Source organism: Polyodon spathula, chromosome 2 (genome assembly GCF_017654505.1).
Source record: "Polyodon spathula isolate WHYD16114869_AA chromosome 2, ASM1765450v1, whole genome shotgun sequence".
Classification (NCBI taxonomy): domain Eukaryota; kingdom Metazoa; phylum Chordata; class Actinopteri; order Acipenseriformes; family Polyodontidae; genus Polyodon; species Polyodon spathula.
In genome coordinates, this window is record NC_054535.1 from 81,527,724 (window position 1) to 81,549,070 (window position 21,347).

The 21,347-nt window shown below is 36.8% G+C and overlaps 1 protein-coding gene across 1 annotated transcript in view; it reads right to left on the minus strand.

The window, feature by feature from the left end:
• Window positions 1-8,229: 8,229 nt before the first annotated feature.
• Window positions 8,230-21,347, minus strand: part of LOC121301996 (hippocampus abundant transcript 1 protein-like) — a 31,797-nt gene continuing 18,679 nt past the window's right edge. Inside the window, exons 6-12 of the mRNA XM_041231767.1 lie at window positions 18,016-18,234; window positions 17,160-17,273; window positions 16,570-16,641; window positions 15,919-16,031; window positions 12,471-12,568; window positions 11,071-11,231; window positions 8,230-9,765 (exon numbers count right to left, since the gene is read on the minus strand). Of these exons, the coding sequence (XP_041087701.1) occupies window positions 9,550-9,765; window positions 11,071-11,231; window positions 12,471-12,568; window positions 15,919-16,031; window positions 16,570-16,641; window positions 17,160-17,273; window positions 18,016-18,234 (993 nt within the window). The 3' untranslated portion in view covers window positions 8,230-9,549. The remainder of the gene's footprint in view (window positions 9,766-11,070; window positions 11,232-12,470; window positions 12,569-15,918; window positions 16,032-16,569; window positions 16,642-17,159; window positions 17,274-18,015; window positions 18,235-21,347) is intronic.

Here is a 21,347-nt window from a genome sequence, read left to right on the forward strand (position 1 = left end):
TGTTTAATAGAGACATTTTTATGTATTGGTAAAATTACATACAGAAATCTTAATAATATATAATTGTAATAATAATGATACTTCCTTGGCTATTGTATAATGTAAACAATTGAGGCGATTACTGTGATGTAGGCCTAATTGGGCTTTCATGCCCCCTGCCTCTCTGAACTTTAAAGTTAACTGCTAGGATACACCTTTACAGTGGCTTGCGAAAGTATTGACCCCTCTTGGCATTTTTCCTATTTGGTTGCCTTACAACCTGGAATTTAAATTGATTTTTATTTGGATTTCATGTAATGGACATACACAAAATAGTCCAAACTGGTGAAGTGAAATGAAAAAAATAACTTGTTTCAAAAAATTCTAAAAAATAAATAATGGAAAAGTGATGCGTGCATATGTATTCACCCCCTTTGCTATTAAGCCTCTAAATAAGATCTGGTGCAACCAATTACCTTCAGAAGTCACATAATTAGTTAAATAAAGTCCACCTGTGTGCAATCTAAGTGTCACATGATCTCAGTATATACACCTGTTCTGAAAGGCCCCAGAGTCTGCAACACCACTAAGCAAGGGGCACCACCAAGCAAGCAGCCCCATGAAGACCAAGGAGCTCTCCAAACAGGTCAGGGACAAAGTTGTGGAGAAGTACAGATCAGGGTTGGGTTATAAAAAAATATCTGAAACTTTAAACATCCCACGGAGCACCATTAAAGCCATTATTAAAAAATAGAAAGACTATCGCACCACAACAAACCTGGCAAGAGAGGGCCGCCCACCAAAACTCACGGACCAGGCAAGGAGCGCATTAATCAGAGAAGCAACAAAGAGACCAAAGATAACCCTGAAGGAGCAGCAAAGCTCCACAGCAGAGATTGGAGTATCTGTCCATAAGACCACTTTAAGCCGTACACTCCACAGAGCTGGGCTTTACATAAGAGTGGCCAGAAAAAAGCCATTACTTAAAGAAAAAAATAAGCAAACACGTTTGGTGTTCACCAAAAGGCATGTGGGAGACTCCCCAAACATATGGAAGAAGGTACTCTGGTCAGATGAGACTAAAATTGAGCTTTTTGGCCATCAAGGAAAACGTTATGTCTGGCGCAAACCCAACACCTCTCATCACCCCGAGAACACCATCCCCACAGTGAAGCATAGTGGTGGCAGCATCATGCTGTGGGGATGTTTTTCATTGGCAGGGACTGTGAAACTGGTCAGAATTGAAGGAATGATGAATGGCGCTAAATACAGGGAAATTCTTGAGGGAAACCTGTTTCACTCTTCCAGAGATTTGAGACTGGGACGGAGGTTCACCTTCCAGCAGGACAATGACCCTAAGCATACTGCTAAAGCAACACTCGAGTGGTTTAAGGGGAAACATTTAAATGTCTTGGAATGGCCTAGTCAAAGCCCAGACCTCAATCCAATTGAGAATCTGTGGTATGACTTAAAAATTGCTGTACATCAGCGGAACCCATCCAACTTGAAGGAGCTGGAGCAGTTTTGCCTTGAGTAATGGGCAAAAATCCCAGTGGCTAGATGTGCCAAACTTATAGATACATACCCCGAGAGACTTGCATCTGTAATTGCTGCAAAAGGTGGCTCTACAAAGTATTGACTTTGGGGGGGTGAATACTTATGCACGCTCAAGTTTTCAGTTTTTTTGTCTTATTTCTTGTTTGTTTCACAATAAAAAATATTTTGCATCTTCAAAGTGGTAGGCATGTTGTGTAAATCAAATGATACAAACCCCCAAAAAATCAATTTTAATTCCAGGTTGCAAGGCAACAAAATAAGAAAAATGCCAAGGGGGGTCAATACTTTCGCAAGCCACTGTATGTGTGATACTGCATCTCGCTAGTAGGAACCCACTGAAAATGAAGCATGTCCAGGGTAAAGCCTTTCAATAAATAATACATACATTGATGCATTCAGTTCCATGCTTTGTTTTAAAAACTTTTTAGCTGCTATGACATGTCCTATTGGGAAAAAAAACTAAATAACTAAATAAATAAATAAATAATAAATACTTAAAAACGGATCTCTCCTTAAAAGATTTAAATGAAAGCTTACCTGCGGTTCGAACAGGTACAGAGACAGCCAAACTTTCAGTTTCTTACCCTGTGGCCTCCAAAAGTATTTCCCCCATTCAAATAACTGCTGAGCTTACTTGCTGGAACACTTTCACTAGACTGTAGGTTTCAGTGGTGAGCCAAGGTTTGAACAGGTGCAATCTTTACAACATCCCTCTGAGGTTTGTAATAAACTTGCTGCATAGAATATAAGATTTCATTTTGAAGCCCAAAACTGCTACAAGAGGCTACCTGTTGTCAAAGCACTTAGTTGCTGCTGGTTCTTTGATCCTGATGAGCGCACACACACACACTGCTTTGCCATTGCCGGCAGTTGCTGATTTGGGATTCGCAACTTTCCAAAGTTTTCTGACATTTATTATTTCACTTTATTTTTTTTTTTTTTATAACGCCGTATCCACTCTGGACGCGAGCGTATAATTAAGAAGTCACTGCAGTCAAATGGAAGCGTCCATACCAGCAGCGACAGACTCGAGCGACGCTTTGTGAAAATTATGCGTCGCTAAAATAGAACCTGTTCATATATCTTTTTTTTTTTTTTCGTCGCGCAACTGGAATAAAACTGACCAATCAGAAGCAAGGTTAACACCCTTGACACAAATCAAACACACGCCTCAAAACACGTCACGCCTCAAAACAAGTTAAATCATGGTCGACGAAAAATTAATTTGAGGTGTTAATTAATTCCAGCTATATATATATAAAACACAATAAAATAATTTTGTTGAAAATATTAGTTCAGCTGTACAATACTACTATTGTACAGCTGAAGATGTATCAACTGTACAATTACTACTAATAATAATGTTAACAATAAAACTGTTGGATATATAGAGGTGTTGGATAACTCTGATCTGTAGATTTTACAAGTCCAACCTTTAATTTATACCGTAGTTGCTGGAGGTCAGGGTGGTAACCAAACAAGACCTGTTTTGCAATGGGATAGCCCATCTCTAGTATGTCCAACAGTAATGCATGGCCAGGGTCATGTATTTAATTTCAGTCTTTTGGATCATTTCAAAGTCGCGTCTTGTGTGGATTGGCATTAGGTGACTGTGCCCGCGTCATTCGTGTCGCTCTGTCCAGCGTGGATGCAGCTATGTCTTCACAAGTGTTCACATTTTCATTTCCAGGTGTCATATACTGATCGAATCAGCATGATCAATGATGGGAAGTTAAATGTTGTTCCAGTTCAGTCCAGACCAATTCTTACTCTGCACTGTAATCCATTCCATTCCACAAAGACCACATTTTGTTGTTTTGAGTTCTGCATATAAATATTTATCAGTCATTTTGTCACACAAAAAGCATGCTTTGAATTTGATACAATTGCCCAAAATCTAAAATACTTTAAATTTTTGCCTGCGTGTCTCATATAACAGAACCTCTCCCTTCCTGGGAAAGATATACTGTATCTCTATGTATCAAATCCATGTATCAGATCAGATCACGAGGTTCACGATTGCCATCTTGCGGTCATACGGATCAGTTTGGCAATGAACACAAGAAGTTCTTTCTGCTGCAGTTAAATACAACCCAGAGAGATTACAAAACTCTGCAGAATGCATTGCTAGTTTGTTTATTTGATCAGCAAAACTACATCAAAGCAGACTTTATTTTCAACATCACCAAAACAAATTCTCTGGCTTTGCAATACTGCTCTAGGTTATATCAGACGGGCAGGTTTACGTTATGTATTATTTCGCTGAATATTTGTGTGAGGGCTGGTACAGAATACACATTCATCCACTATTGTATGTTTTCTGGGGTCTAACGCCAGTTCCCAGGAAATACAATACCCCAAAGTTCAACATCTTCTGGATTTTATTCAAAAGATGACATGAAGTTTTACCCATGGCTTAACACAGTAGACTGCCCTCCTCCATGGAAACCAGCTAATTAAGTGATCAAACATGCTGCAAATGTTTTAAATGTAATTTGATAATGGTGCCACGTTAGTGATGTATTAACCCAGGGGAATAATCAGTTACATGCGCTATACCCTGTCAGAATCCCTGTGGGAGGTTTTACCCATACAGAAGCACGCAGGTTGCTTATTATGTGTACTGTGTTGCAAGCATTAAAATCTTTTCAGTTTGTGATCAAAAAAAAAAAAAAAAAAAAAAGTAGATCCGAGTAACAGAAACATTACAGAAAAGTGGATTTTTATCAGCGAGACACACACACACAACTATGTTGCTTCCCTATAGCCTTCGTTACCCCAACCATCTAGAAATAAATAGTAAGGAACTTCAACTTATCGCACATGGTTACAAAAAAAAGAGAACATAATGCATATTTAATTAATATATCTGATATTTGTATTACTATTATTATTATCATTTGGTACAGGAAGAGGAAGATGGTGTTCAATATTTAACTATATCTGTCAGAATGTTAGCATGTATGAAACGATACATAATAACAACGTTTTCTACTCACCTACTTCATTTTATTTTGCGTATATTTTTACATCAAGCACTACACTATCTTTTAAATCATAAACGAACAGGTTTAATCACGAACCCTACCAGTATTGCTCAAATGCGATCACAGAAATTATTACATAATTCACAATTCTGCACAGCCATTTGCAGAAATTGTTTCACATAGGAAACAGTATTATTTATTATTATTATTATTATTATTATTATTATTATTATTATTATTATTAAATACAGGCATGTTGATTTCCTGTAGTTTATTTTGATGCCTGCAGCACCACCCAACAGCTTCCATCGAACCTACAGAAAGAATCATACACAGAATATAACTGCAAATGTCTGAATAGTACCCCAAAACCTTCCATGAACAGGTCCCTCGTACCAGCTTCCGGGGGGAAACGTTTAGGATAATTAAGACAATAGCGATACCTGTTGAAATGAGGGCGGATACAATCTGAATTACTGGCACCGCACACCAGCAGCTACAGTGATACAAATGTGTAACATCTGCAAATATAAATGCGAAGGATATTAGCATTGGTAAAAAATAAATAAATAAACAAAAACGTTCGAACCCCTCCTGGGCCCTCTGCTTGAGCGGGCCTGAGTAAAGCTGCGCCAGCTATTGCTCCGCCACTGATTTGGTAAACATTTTTAAAAGATCTTTTTTTGTTTGTTTTTGTTTGTTTTTACTTGAAATGACTGAATGATTGCAAAAATCATTAAACAGTGATGTGTAAATAATATGTCACAGTAGTTACAGCTATAGATCTAAAACATGCATTAACCAAAGTGGGGGCTTGTATCAAAGGGCATAGAGAGTTATAGGTATCCACTAGGCTAAGATTAATTAACCTGCAGAATTTAAAATGGAGTCCTTTTTAACTAAATTTAAAAAGGGGCGATCCATCAACGTGCACTGCAGCAATCAGTGACGTATAAGAACATAAGAACATAAGAAAGTTTACAAACGAGAGGAGGCCATTCGGCCCATCTTGCTCGTTTGGTTGTTAGTAGCTTATTGATCCCAAAATCTCATCAAGCAGCTTCTTGAAGGATCCCAGGGTGTCAGCTTCAACAACATTACTGGGGAGTTGATTCCAGACCCTCACAATTCTCTGTGTAAAAAAGTGTCTCCTATTTTCTGTTCTGAATGCCCCTTTTTCTAAACTCCATTTGTGACCCCTGGTCCTTGTTTCTTTTTTCAGGCTGAAAAAGTCCCTTGGGTCGACACTGTCAATACCTTTTAGAATTTTGAATGCTTGAATTAGGTCGCCACATAGTCTTCTTTGTTCAAGACTGAACAGATTCAATTCTTTTAGCCTGTCTGCATATGACATGCCTTTTAAGCCCGGAATAATTCTGGTCGCTCTTCTCTGCACTCTTTCTAGAGCAGCAATATCTTTTTTATAGCGAGGTGACCAGAACTGCACACAATATTCAAGATGAGGTTTTTTCATTTAGATTTAATGACCTATGTTTGGAAGTGTTCGGTGGCTTCTCCTAATCAAGTTGATAGTGCGCGTTCTCGTGCACTCAGTACAACTGAGCCACAAGCCTGACACAGCAGAGTGCGCGTGAGAAAAGCATTCTCAACTTCATTAGATGTAGTCATTGAACACTTATTAAGCATTCATTTAAATGTAACATAATTGGCATTCACAAAATCTGATCTTGACTTTCGTACAGAGAAACATGTCAAGTTTACTTGATTTACATTTAAACTTACATTAATTACTTCTATTAAGTGATGTTTTGCTTCTACACTAGCATTTATTAAATTATGAACATAAAACTCTCGTACTGGACTATATGACACCCATTTGCATTGAACTGCCATAGCTTGCCATATTCTACTACTGCTGTTAATTATAACCACTTCCTGTATCTTGTATTTGACTTTACTCTTCTAGGTATCCGTATTCACGTTGTTTGTAATTGCTCTCATTGAAATCATGTTCTTCCATTCATCGTACTTACTACTGCTCATACTGGACTTTACTCATATAAGCAAATATTTATAATATAAGTTAACTGCTCTTAATCGAACTCGCTCTTTCATGTAATTATTTACTGTATTATCTATTTTGTTTTATTTGTTTGCTCTTATTTGAATTTGATCTTTTGTTACTGATTTTATTGTGCTTTGTAACTGCTCTTATCTGAAATGTGATATTTTGTAACAATTTTAAGTCGCCCTGGATAAGGGTGTTTGACAATAAATAATAATAAGATATAGTTTATCAAATTATTGTTGATACAGCTGCGTCCAAACCTTGAATAGTTACATCCCTGCTGTTCTTAAAGTGGTTTTCAAGTTATCTTTAAAACACCTTAAAGTATGGTAATAAAAGTCTCAGAACAAAAACTTGTATTACATACAAGCCTATTTACTTAACACACTAAATAAAAATAAATATAATACTGCCATCTAGTGGCTATTCCATAACAATGCCATAGGAATGTAAATGTTGGCTATAAGCTAGAACGCCATTCTCAAAACTTTATTGCATCATTGTTGAAGGTTTAACAAAGCAAGACAAAAACAATAATGCAATTGCCAATGTTTAAGATGTGTACACATAATTTGCAGCTTCCTAAAACCCGACTGTGCTGTAGTCGGAACTGCTGCATGTACATTTGAACAAATATTGACATTGTTACACTTTAGGCACATTTGAATCTGGATTCAAAAATACTGTGTAGTGCAAATAAGTTGAACAACTATGATAGTGCAGAATAAATAAGCATACGCACGGTTAGCCTATTGTGACTCCACAAAATAAAGATTGCATGCCAGTGTATATCTGTGTGTGTTGGTTGCATACAACCCAAACAGTGTCCAGATGCTCAGAGAGAATGATACTGCAAGAGTCTGGCTGGGGGACTGAATTGCAGTTTTGCAATTTGATGGTTTGGGATTAAATGAGGGTTTATGCATAGATTCTGCTTGTAACAAATTTACAACATGCTTATACAAAGAGTACACTGCCGCTATACAAAAGTCAGCTTATGAATTAAGTTTAAAAATATGTATTTTTCTAAATAATGTGGATTAGAATTTTAACCTGTGTTCCAAAAATATATCTTGGAAATGTAATACATTAGGTTTGTAATACTTTTCACACAATATACAGTACATTAAAATCCAATACAATCTATGATTCTCTATTGTTGTTACTGGTAAGATCAATATTTTCTATTATTTCAGCAAAAATTGCTTCTAAAACATTCGTCAGATTGTGGAGACACTTGTTAGTGTTGCATTGTGTACTAAAGCCTGTACAGGTGAGGCATTGCATCCAGAAGCTTGTGCAATACGAATATTCCTTCCCACAGTCAGCAATGAACAGTCCTTTTGGAATAGTCCATAAACTTGGAAAATTATCCAAGCAGAAAAAAAACAATACTGAATAATACAGATGACACTATAAAATAATAGATATTAAAGGTAAGAATTAAATTGAAGGATACAAAGTATGTTTTACGATCAGTCTTCACAACAACCACGTTAAAGCTAAATCTGTAATGCAGTGGTTCCTAGCTTTGAACCACAAATGCATATTTACATATTTGATGTATTGGTACGTTACTTATGCATCAATATTACATGTTTAATTAAGCTTATTTCATGCAAAATGGTCCAGTAATCTCAAATATTTAATCCCCAGAATTGAGTTAAAACCAGCAAATAGGTTGCAGTAGTTTATTTTTGAAACTTGACAGCATTTATTCTGCAGGAAATTAAGCCTTTCATCATCAGAAAAACATCAGAAGTACAGCAAAATATATTTTAAAAAAAGTTGTGATCCAAACTGAGCATGTGTAAAACATCTCAATATAAAACTTCCAAAAAGATCAGAACATTACCATTTACTAAAAAAAAAAATGGTTAGTATTTAAAAGCTACAAAACATCTCATTTGCACATTTCAACAATCTCACATTTCTGCAAGAAGTTAAGTTTCTTAGATGCATTTGACATGCTGTTGTCGCTGTACTTTTAAATATATATTTCTAGTTTACATTTAGTGGCTTATAAAAGAGACCAGTTGAAAAGAAATCAGGAACAAATTAAGTCTCAGTCATCACTGTAGAATATTAAATAGAAATATTGATTGATATGATGGTAGATAATAATGCATAGTGTTTTACATGTGGATGTAAACATCCGTACCATCATCGCAAACACCAAATGTTCTTCACTCCACAGCAAGCAGGACAAGGTGTAGAAAGAAACAGGATGCGATACATCAGAAAACAAATTTGATAAGCTGTGTTTTAAAGTGCTCTCTAGCTGCAGAATACATTGCTGATATGTAGCGTTACATACATACCAAATTAAAATATAACGTAGTCACGACTTGTTATAAGGCTAAAGTTGGATGTATAAAGACACACATACACTGGCTTCCATCAGTAACACTAGAACAGTGGCAGTGTTCTGTAAATCACAATGTGGGAGTTTAGAAAAGTTCAAGCAGAACTTATATTACCCTCAATATGCATCATAAAATGTATCAAATTCCAGCAGAAAAACAGAACACAAAAAATGACAAGTTTGGTTTATAGGAGAGGTTTTGCAGTTGCTCACGATTTCTCTGCTGTGCAAATCTTGACTGCCAATCCAGACAAAATGTGATATATTATGGAACTGTTACAAACCACAAGAGCCTATTAAGTCTACAGTTGAAATGACTGCTACTGGTACATGTCGACTTGCTCCACCTGCCTTTGTTTATTTTTTTTCCCCAAAAACAGAAACAATAATAATAATAATAATAATAATAATAATAATAATAATAATAATAGACCATTTAAGCTTAGAAACTTTCAGAAAGATTTCCATATAACAGCCTTTTTCAAACAATTCAACATTGCTGAAGATTTGCAGGAAAGACATATTGATTAAACAAAGTGTTCAGAACACATTCTCAGTCTTCAGCCATAATCTGATTCTTTAGTCTTGATGCTTCCATCCTGTAACAGAGCTTGGGGAGTCTGAACTTGCCTTCACACACTGCTGTCCTGCAGCAGTGGCTCAATGTCCTCATCACTGCCCGGGAGTGGGTTCATGCTCTGGGTGCTGCTCATACTGTTGCTGTGTTTCCTGGTATTGCAAGTCTTTACAACAAGGCTATTGTGTTCAGGAATAAATAAGGCAACTAGGAAAGCAAGAAGAACTGCACATGCTCCAAATAGGAATGGTGGGCCAGGGATAATTGAACTCTGAAAGTTAAAAAAAAAAAAAAAAAAAAAAAAAGACTAAAATATAAACTAATATTGTTTGTTCTCTCTGTTCCCAACAAAAAATTGTTAAACATTGCCAATATTGTCTGCTTTTTATAATGTACCACCTCCCGACCTCCCACTGTAAATCCATCTCAATTTTAAGTGCAGTTTCTTAGCCAGTTTCAAAGCCACAATTCTGCCTCAGTCTGCTAGAAATATGCAGTTGCGAAGTCAGTGTATTATAAGAACTGCATAAAGTATGCAAGTGAGCTCTGTAGCACTGGCAACTAGTAATAAAGCTGTCAATAGCAGTGTGCAATTTATAATAGCATTCCATTAACATTAAAGTCTATGGGAGGGGATTGGTTCCTGGGAATATGTTGTTAATAACCGAAAGTATTATAGCATACATACGTACGTACCTAGGTACGTATAGACACACACATACACATATACCGTACACAACCTGTCAAGTTGACTGCCGTGTCGGGGTGAATGACAACTGTCCTTGAGTTAGTTTAAATGATGTGTTCTCAAGTGGATGAGGAGACTGATGCATGCTGCACATACACGTCCACATACTGGGCATGTGAGGCCCGATGCAGCTGCTGCTTAATGTTGAGAAGCAGCTTTCCTTGCTTTTTTGTTCTCTTCAGCTGCCAAATGTTATCACCATAGTGATCTGTCTCGAGCCATTACCTCTCAATGAGTCAGTGAGTTTTCAAGTGTCCCTGTAGCACTTCCTCTGTCTGTCTACGGAGAATTTACCCAACTTTAGCTCTCCATAAAGGATAAGTTTTGGCAGCCTTGTGTCACCCATAGAGAGCACCTGACCAGTCCATCTAAGTAGAGCCTTGATAAATTGTGCTTCTAAACTAATAGTTTGACCTTACTGCAAGACTTTGATATTGGTGATTTTCTCCTGCCATTTAATGCAGAGGATTTTTCTTAAGTGCTGCATGTTGAAATCCCTGAGCTCTTTTACATGATGTCTATAGTGTCCAGGTCTCACAGCAATATAGAAGTGCAGTTAATACAATAGCCTGGTATATTTTTTGTTTTGTTAACATGCTTAAACATCCACGCTAGAGTATAGAGTGTCTGAAAGTGTCTGTGATGCTGCTGCAAGGAGGGTCACGTGTGCCGCAAATCTATGCGGGCGGTCCATCCATATAAAAAGATCCAGAACGCACCCAATCTCTGCTTTTCCACACCTTTGTTATTAATACGAAATACCTTTGGAATGTGACTTAAGAGCAAAGAGATTCACAAATGAAAATGTGTGTGTTTCCTGTCACATACCTCTACATTTGGATGCTGCATTGCAGTAATTTTATCTGTCTGCAGAACTGGGTCCAACTCATTCAGCTCCACATGAAACAAAAAGAATATGAAGCCATAGAGGGCTGGTCCAAGGCCATTGCACAAGCCTCTAATTCCTGTTATCATTCCTTGGACAACGCCTGGAAGGAAATAAAGTAAATACTTAACCACATGCTGTACTAAATCAGAGCAGTTATTCACTGTCAAATGCTAGCAAAGTATGTCTTCTACAACCCCCACCACCCCCACCCCAACCCTCACACACAAATTTTGTTTTATATTCCCAAGTGTCTCCGGAAAACAAGCAAATGCTTATTTTTAGACTTTGTCTTGAGGCAATTACTTAATCTGCAGGGAATAGCCATACAAAGGGAGTTGTTTGACCCACAACTAATGTTTTTACTTACAAATTAAAAAGGGAATGCATGTCTGTGCATGTTATCTTACCAAAATCAGTGGACGTAAATACTATTCCAAGTATCTTATTAACTTTAATATATACATATATTATTTTGACTAAGAGTGTGTGTGTGTTTCCGGAGAAATATCTAGGTTTGTAAATGAAAAGATATTGTCTACAGAATATCAAACACACACAAAAGATAACTGCCAATTTAATGATTATGCCGTGGAGGATGATAGATTGGGTCTATAAAAATATATATATAAGAGAGACCATGTCAAAAACAACAAATACATTACATGTAATTCCCAATATAAAAGAAGAATCAGCACCACTAGATGGTACGATTACCATTGTACATCACTGCTTTGCATTTATCAAACACCGCCTGTCATGTTTAAAGGCAAAAGCTGAACAAGGGCTCTGTTCTGAAGGACTTGCCAACAAACTATATAGAAAAACCTCTGGGAAGACAGGGCATGTTACAAACTAAATCAGAATTTAAGCTCCATAGAACAAGACCACACTGAAATGAACAGTCTAAGTGGTGGTTTCAATTGCCAAGTTATGGTTAGTTCAGAAATTACATTAACAATGAGTTCCACTTTCATTGTGGCTTTTTGTACCATTGTACGACACCTATAGATATACAAATAAACAGTTAAAAGTACCCTAATCCTGTTACCATGTTGCATGCAGGCATATAAAAGAATGAACAGAATCAATGTTGCGATTAACTTTCTAAAAGACCAGGCTTCAATGTGTGTAGTATATTTAGTATCCTCCATTATACATAAACCAGGTAAGTTCCAGACTCTCCATTAACCTGCCTATGGTATTTCTTGACAATTTTTGGATATAAAATTTTATTTTTAATATCTCATGTATTGGAACTGCACTACTAGACAGTATAAATGTGATAAATTAATCTTGAATTTAAGGGGCAATTAGCTGCAACAGTTTCTGATTTACTCACCCTGCTGATCAGATTCTGCACTTCGTGAAACTAGTGCACTTACTGCAGGGAATGTAATACTAGACATCGCTGCTATTGCTCCAGCTGCCCACATCATCCTGTAAGAAAGAAGCTGTGGGTTAATGAAAGAATGCATTGGGTAGGGTCATTTTAATATTGTGACAAATAACCAGCAAAATCTACAGCTCTTGGAAAAGGGTCACCTCCTGAAATAACCCTGGGGCACGACGCAAAAAAGTGACAAAAAAACACTGTAAAAACAGAAGTATGCTCTATACCACCTGGCTTTGGTAGAAAACTGAGAAAATAAATGCAGATTCATATTGACTACATTATTTTAGTAGGTCATTGCCCTATAGGGTTTTTGTAATTAATGTACAGTATACATTACTAACATATTCTGATGCAGGAAACGTGTGTGTGTGTGTGTGTGTGTGTACTTGAGGCTGTATTCAAAGAGGTCTGTCCAATGCTAGAAGCAGTATACAAATTGTCACCACGTCCAATGAAATATTCGTGTTACTTTATTTAAATCCTGCAGCACACATCAGCTGGTGAAAAACTTGATCTGCAGAGTAGTGCTGCTGAGTAGCTCTGTGAACCTTAAGATTTTGATTGACATGTCACTTGTTCATTAAGATCAGAAACTTACAGCTGTGTGTAAACACGTCATGCCATGATCACAATAAACCTCTGAGGACCTCAGAAAAACATCAGTCTAGAAAAGGTTACAAAACCATGTCTAAGGATTAGGGGCTCCAACAATTCACTGTCAGACAGACAGTCTACAAATGGAGAAAATTCAAGACCAGTCACTCTATCCAGCAGCAGCTGTCCTAGCAAAATCTCTAAGACCAAACCGGAAAATCATCAAGGAAGTCACAAAGAACCCCAGAGTACCATCCAAGGATTTGCAGGCCATTTTCGCCTTGGCTAATGTGAGTGTTCATGATTCGGCTATCAGAAAAAGACTGAACAAGAATGGTGTTCATGGAAGGCAGCCAGAAGGAATCCACTGCTCTTTAAAAAGAACATTGCTGCCCGTCTTAAGTTTGCCAAAGAGAGCATAGATGATCCACATGACTTCTGGAACAATGTTTTCTGGACAGACGAGTCTCAAAGGTAGAACTTTTTGGCCTCAATGAGAAACGTTATGTTTGGCGAAAACCAAACACTGCATTTCGAATAGAAGAACCTCAACCCAACCGTCAAGCATGGTGGTGAGAGTGTGATGGTTTAGGGCTGCTTTACTGCCTTAGGACCTGGACGGCTTGCCATCATTGAAACAACCATGAATTCTGCATTGTATCAGAAGATTCTAGAGGAAAACGTCAGACCAACCATCCATGAGCAAGACGGATGCAGCAAGACAATGATCCTAAACATACAAGCAGATCTACAAAAGAATGGCTGCAGAAGTCCGGACCTAAACCCCATCGAAATGTTGTGGCAGGACCTGAAGCGAGCTGTCCATACAAGGAAGCCCTCAAATGTCACCGAGTTGAAGCAGTTCTGTAAGGAGGAATGGGCCAAAATTCCTCAAAACCGATGCGAGAGACTGACCAACAGTTACAGGAAACGCTTAGTTGAAGTCATTGTTGCTCAAGGGGGTGCCACCAGTTACTGAATCTAAAGGTTCACATACTTTCACACATGGATATTGAATGCTGAATCATTTGTGGATAAATAAATGTTGAAAAAGTATCATGTTTTTGTGTCATTTGTTTAACCAGGTTATCTTTATCTATTATTAGGACTTAGGTTAAAATCTAATAACATTTTAGGTTCGAAATATGTGAAAATCATAAAGGGATTACAAACCTTCTCAGCACTGTAGACTGTTTCAAATACAGTGTGTGTATATGTATATTTAGAAGTCTTTTTGTTCAGATATTACAAAGGAAGTATAATGTGTAGACATCTTATGATATTAATAAAAAAAAAAAGAGTAAAACTGAAAGTCTGTAGCACTTAGTTTCTCTGAATGGTTAACACCACATAGCAGCCGATTCAACTTGAGGACACAGTTGCACGAGTGACGGTTATAATGTAAAAAGTACAGTTTAAGAAATACAAATAAATGTAAATCATTTGTACAGTGTAATTTCTTGTTTATGACTTTTTATATTTTGACAATAGTAGAAGACACAAAACCTTCACAGGAAAACAAATACACAACCAATAGAATAGTGTCCAGCAACTAAATTAATATTTTAAAATGTTAAATGATTTCCAATAGTTCTCCAATTCGTCCTGCTCTGGACAGGAGGTGGCGCATTTTTTGTTTTTGCACTATGAGTACACAGGGGGGCGTACTTACAAAGAATTTTCAAACTGATTCTGTGGTGGGATGGGACCAGCAAATCAGATGCTAGTTAACACGAGCAGGTGAAGAAGAGCATGCCCACTGCTTATCTGTGGCAGAAATACGGTCAATACAAGGAGGGCGTTCGGTGCAGTTTTGTTGATAAACTTAAATGTTAACATTTAAAATAGATTTTGATTTAAATCGTAGCAGCCGATGATTTTACCTTTATTTAGAGAGAAAAGCATCTGTTCTGCTTCCAGCCACGTTTAGTGCGTATGTGACTATTGTTTTCTATAATTTTCGAATAATTAAAAAATGTTAACGATCACGATATATTGTACTATCGAAAAATCATTTCATCCCTACCCACGAGGGCTTGCTTTGATGTATTGTCCTCAGTGACTGAGCACCATTGAAATATGTATACTGTATTTAAAATGCTTTTGCTAATTGTAATGCAATAGAGTGGCTGAGGACAGTGTAAATTATCAGGCTGGAGTCTTGATTTACAGTTTTAAACCGGTGTTGGTTTTATTTCATACACTGCTAATAAAACAAACAAAATAAACCTAGCTCTCAGCTGGAGCACTAACTAAACAGTACTTTGTGTGGAACAAACACTAGATCTCTTAATCAAGTTTTGGTTTCTTTTTGTTACTTCTGCTTTCTTACACCTCTATACCCCCATCACAAAGCTATCAGCTATGCCATTTCCATCGAGATGTCATTAACTTTAACAAGCAGTTACTCAATGGACTAGTATCCATAATTTGTTAAGGAAAGCAGCTGTTAATTTTTCCTGGGCGTGCATACATGCAAGAACTTGTGACATCTAGTGGTCAACCCATTACACTGCAGCCAGGGAACAAGCTCTTATTATTCTCATACCAAGTTTGATTCTGCACCACAGTAATCATTTAGCTCCACTTATAAGAAACAAAACGCCCAGGATGGATGTGATTCTTATAAACGGACTGCACTGTAAGTGGTTAATAAAAACAACATGCAGATGTTTTCAAAGATCAAACTTTGGTTTAGAATGTTTTCCAAACATTTAGTTTTTACAGCCCTATGCACAGGATATGTTTGTATTTGCTACAAAGGATCAGCTTCACAGCATGGAAAGCCGTTTATACTTACCATGGTTCCGATCCAAATCCATACCAGGCCAACTGGAGCATCTGAAAACCTAGTCCAAGTAGTACAGTATTCTTGTTACCTATTGATCTCATTAGGACCCTGAGAAACACAGTCTGTGGGAATAAGACATGGAAACAACAACAACATTAGAGATTACAAGTACGTTTGAGAATTTTTTTTTTTTGGTTGCCCCCCCCTTGTTTTGCAGAGTTTCTCCCACCACTAATGGTGATTGCATCCAACTGTACAGTTAACATGTAGTGAAACCTTAAATATTGTAAAATGCCTTGTAAAAGGTAAAATGACTGAAGATTACACTTGTGAATTCCCGACCTTTTTAGCAAAGGATATAAAAAAATAAAAATGCCACATATAAACCGATAAAGCCCAAATTTTGCAGAGACTGAAGTTGGTTAAAAATAAACACCAAAATTAAAAAAAAAACACTACACGAACACCTAAAACTGGAAACCCAGAGTTATATCTATTCAACTAACATAATTTAAGATTAAAACTATTGAAAAACAGTAGTTTATCAACTGTAATGACAGAATCTCTTGATACAGCCCACACAATTTGAAACACAAAAAAAAAAAAAATCAGTCTTCCATTACATATACACACTTAAAAAAGAACACATATTATACATACCTGAGCTATAATGGAAAGGATCCCCACAACAGCTATAAAGGCTGCTATGGTCACAGATGAGAAACCAATGACCTACAAAAAATAAACACAACTTGACTCAACAGCTTTCCTGCTTTTGATGGCAAGCAAAGTATCCTACTGAACAGCCTAACAAGACTCTGTAAAATTAATATTTCAGCTGTTAAAAATCCAGACTTCATTCATTTATTTTAAAACACAGCTCTGCTTGTTCAAAACAGGTTCAAATGTTTACTTGGGGAAATCTTGTCCACGTTACTGTATTTACTAAATTCAAACTGATCCAAAAACACAGGTGGATCACAAAGAGATCTCAAACTTGAACATGTAACCTTTTACTAAAAAGCTGGATATAAATTTTAGTTTGCATTATTACTGTCCTGCTATTTAAGAATTAAGATTGCATTGAAACGGAGAAAGTTTCCGCTCACAGCATTTCCTCTTGCAAGAAGGCATTTGTTTTTGTTTTTTCTTTTCAAAAAAAGTTACAACAAACTAATAAGGCGTTTTCCTAGCACTAACCAACATCTATATAAATTATTTCTCTTGAAACAGTAGCAAGGTCAAGTTACCTGTCTCAAGTAAAGGAAAAAGCTGGAGTACTGGCCTGCCTCTGGCAGATATGACAAAAACACTGTGATGCAGATAAGCAACACTGTGGAATCCTTCCCAACTTTCTTCAAAGACTGGAAAATAAAAAATGAGAGGTCTGTAAACAACAAAGCAAAAAACTACACACAATTGTTATGCTGCTTTTAACTAGAATTGATGAAGAGCAATTACACTATGTAACACAATTTTTGTTCCTGGGTAGTAAGTGTTATTTCCTAATTGCTTATGCCTCAAAAGTATAGAAAATCGCTATTATTCCCCACAAACTTTGCTTTTGTGACCAGGATCAAAAATGACTACAAAAGATTTAGAAGCGAGTAGTTTTTCGAGATTTACGATTACACTGTAAATACAGTATAATCGTAAATCTCGAAAAACTACTCACTTCTAAATCTTTTGTAGTCATTTTTGTATTACTTTAGTATAAATACATGTCAATTTGGATTCATATGTTTTTTTTTCTGACTATGTGAACGAAAAGACACAAAAGCGCCCGTTTTCTCATTGGAAATAGTGATATTTTGAAATTTACCTGTCCTGGTCACAAAAGCAAAGTTTGTGGGGAATAATAGCCATTTTCTATACTTTTGAGGCATAAGCAATTAGGAAATAACACTTACTACCCAGGAACAAAAAAAAAAAAAAAAATGTTACAGTGTTATTAATTCATGAAATATTTTCACTTTTGTGTTTATTTCCTATTGTCCAATTTCCAAAGCCAGTTTAGTCATCGCATACTTCAGACAACCAATACGTGTATCGTATATCATTTATGTACTTATTAGACAACAAAAAAGTTCTTCCAAACACACTTACAGAAAAAGGGTCTGCTTGTTCCCATGAGATAGGTGCTCCCCATGAGACTGGCCTCATCTTCTCAGGCAGTGACTCTGGTACTGCCAAGAGGACGAAGCAAATGTCTAACAATGCGATGATTGTGGCCACAAGCACCACTATGTTATCTCCATAATTGGCAGACAGGTACGCTCCAATGGCAGGACTTGTTACTAAACTTGCCGCAAAAGTGGCAGATACCTGAAAGACATAAGAGAAAGATTAACTTGAAGCACAAAATGCTCTATCGCAAGCAGGCCACATAGATCTAAAGGTTAAATTGAACAATTTCAAAACATCCATGATACCAGTAGGAACTACATCAGCTATACAGATATGGCCTCTAGTGCAGGACAGCAGTTTTTTCTAAGATGGTAGCACAGCCTTCTGGTACGAAGACACAGTGGTGTACACAATGCTTCACAAACACTACAGGCATTCTACTCAGCCCAACAGATGGACAGGTAGATGCTGTAGCTAAACCATTTTTTCAACAACAATAAGTATATATATATACTTTTTTTTTTTTTTTTAAACACTTGAATGTTTTACTAAATGTATACCGATTGGCTTGTAAAACAAGATTCTCAGTCAAATTAACTAGCTTTATAAATGAACACAAGTAAATTATGTAAGTTACAATCAAACTTCTCCTCTGAAAGGTCATTCATTATGTAGCCTACCCTTTAACAGTCCTAAAACCACATTTGCACACAATGTTGAAAAAGTGTACACACACACACTTTATTATCTGAATTTAGACCTACTGTAGCATTCCACATCAATTATTATGCTTACACAGTGTAATTTGGAACAGGCCAAACGTTCTACCCCAAACACCATATATGATAAACTCTGAGCCCACAACCTGTTTCCATAATACCTTAAACATGAAAACAGACATCCAAGTACAGTTTTGCATTGAATTTAATGTTTGTTGTAGTTTTATATACAGTATGGGAATAACAGTATGGCTCTGTCCTCCACAAGATGTGCATGAAAAATTCACCCGATGGGCACATTTGAAAAACAAACTCTCTCAAGCACCATACCATAGTTACAGCTTTCAAGAAATATTCTTATTTTCCTAGTCCGTATGGAACCTTGCTTCAACACAGCATGCCTACGGGCTTCTTGGTATTATTTACAGAATAACTATGAAAACAAGTTACATCTTTTGTTCACAGTCCTGCACTAAGATGTACACCTGTACATATTTTGTATTGTAGCGTGCTTATAGAATGGCAAGAACTCAAAATTAAATCTGTTGCTATTTTTTTTTTATTGTGTGAATACTCTTATTTCATAAAACTGAAAAAATTATTAATGATCCATACAGTGGATTGCAATAGCCAGTTTTGGAACAGTGATTGTTTTATTTTTCTACTCAACTACACTACCAGCAAAATTTGCATTTCAATTGAAGTAAATAAATCTTGACAGCTAAAGGTGTTCTGCATAATTAAACTCAAGTGTGCTTACCTCACAACAGCATGGAAACAAAAAACAGGCAATTCTAATTGAAGCATGAATAATTAAATCAACCCCATCTGTAAGGTTTTTTCTTTCAGGAGATCTTAACCACAAGATACTAGCTATCCTATGATGCTGAGTTTGAGACAGTTCATATTAACTAAATGTCTACAGATGACCAGAATTTTTTTTTTTTTTTTTTTTTTTTACTGAACACATCAGCTACTGCAACATACTATAAACATAACTGAACTATTACTTGTTGTTACGAGTAAACAAACATCTATATAATCTCAGTTAACAACTGGGTACTGCTGCTCATGAACTTTGCTGTTTTCAACTTGTTGTACAACTGAATACTAAAATCAGTGAAGCACAATCTTTCAGCATTTTTTAGAAGTACAAACACTCTGGTAAACAAATAATAAATCACTATCAGGGGTGGCCAATTTCTGGGGGGAAAAAAAATAAAAATAAAACCAAGGAACAAAATGCTCTAAAATCTACTTATCCTTCATAAAAATCTATTTGCCCGCTCACCGTCCCACAAAACACACACAAATCAAACAGACCTTTTACGGCTTTGCTTTTATTCAGCAATGAACAATAATTGAAATTGCTGAGCAAAAAAAAAAAAAAATTAATTAAAAACTTGGTCAGACTTCACCCACCAAGATAAAGAGTCGAAATTGCTGCGCTCATCCAGCTTAAGCACAACTATTTTTTGTGCATGACAAAAAAATATATTAATGAAACTAAAAAAAGATTCAAAACGACGTCAGACTTCACCCACCACGGGCTGGAGTTACTTATGTCCCTTCACATGCTTGGTGCCACCAGAAGTCAGCCAGTATTCAATAGCCCTGTTTGGGTCATACTCCTCAAAATTCAGGCCCCTCAGTCTTAAGGAGCATCAAATCTTGCAAGATGTCCTGATTAAGCCGTGTTCGTAAGGGGCCCATGGATGAAAACACACGTTCTACTTCGGCTGTTGACACACTGAATGTAAACATCTCCACCAGCTTTAAGATATTGCTCAAAGGTTTGTTGACAGTATGGTAGAACTGGTATGTCGTTGTGCTTGAAGCTTTCCATATGTGCTTTAAATCCACTAAACTCCACAATTGCAGCCTTCTCCCCCTCAGTGAAAAGGGCGTCAAAATGGACTAGGATTTGTTCAATGTCAGATTTGTCATATGGAGCTGAGCTCTTCTCTATTTCTGGACACAACGTGTAGTCAAACAAGCTGAATCCCTGAGCTGGCATGCAGTTGAAGTTGGAAAACCTTTCACCATCATATTTGACCATGCTGTCAATAAGTTTAACATTATTTGTTAAACTGGCTGCTGGGGGGCAGTGACCAGACAACTTGATCTCAGCTGAATCACCCCCAAACATTCTTTCTTTTGGGTGGTACATCTTAAGAAACTGTTGCATGTGTACACCTGAGTCACTCTTCAGTTCTACTAACCTTAAGAACACTGCTCTACTGCAGGTTGGACACGTAGCAACAGTAGGTCATTAGAATGAAAGAATTCAGAAAGATGGGATACTGGCTCAAGGATATCTCTTAGACTGTAGAGTGTTTTAATGAAACTGACACTAGGTGACTTCAGCAAGGAACTTCCTCGCCTTAGCTGCTGACTCATCACTGCTACTGCAAACTTGAACCAAATGCAAAACCATATCGCACTGAAGGCTCTTGCTTTGCCTGAGATCTATCATACCTGTTTAATATCGCTTAAGTGGGCAAAATTTTCATCTAAGCAATGACAGGTCAGGTTTTCACTGCATCTAGAATTGCTAGCTAAAGCTTGTGAGCTACATCGTGAAATGGGAGT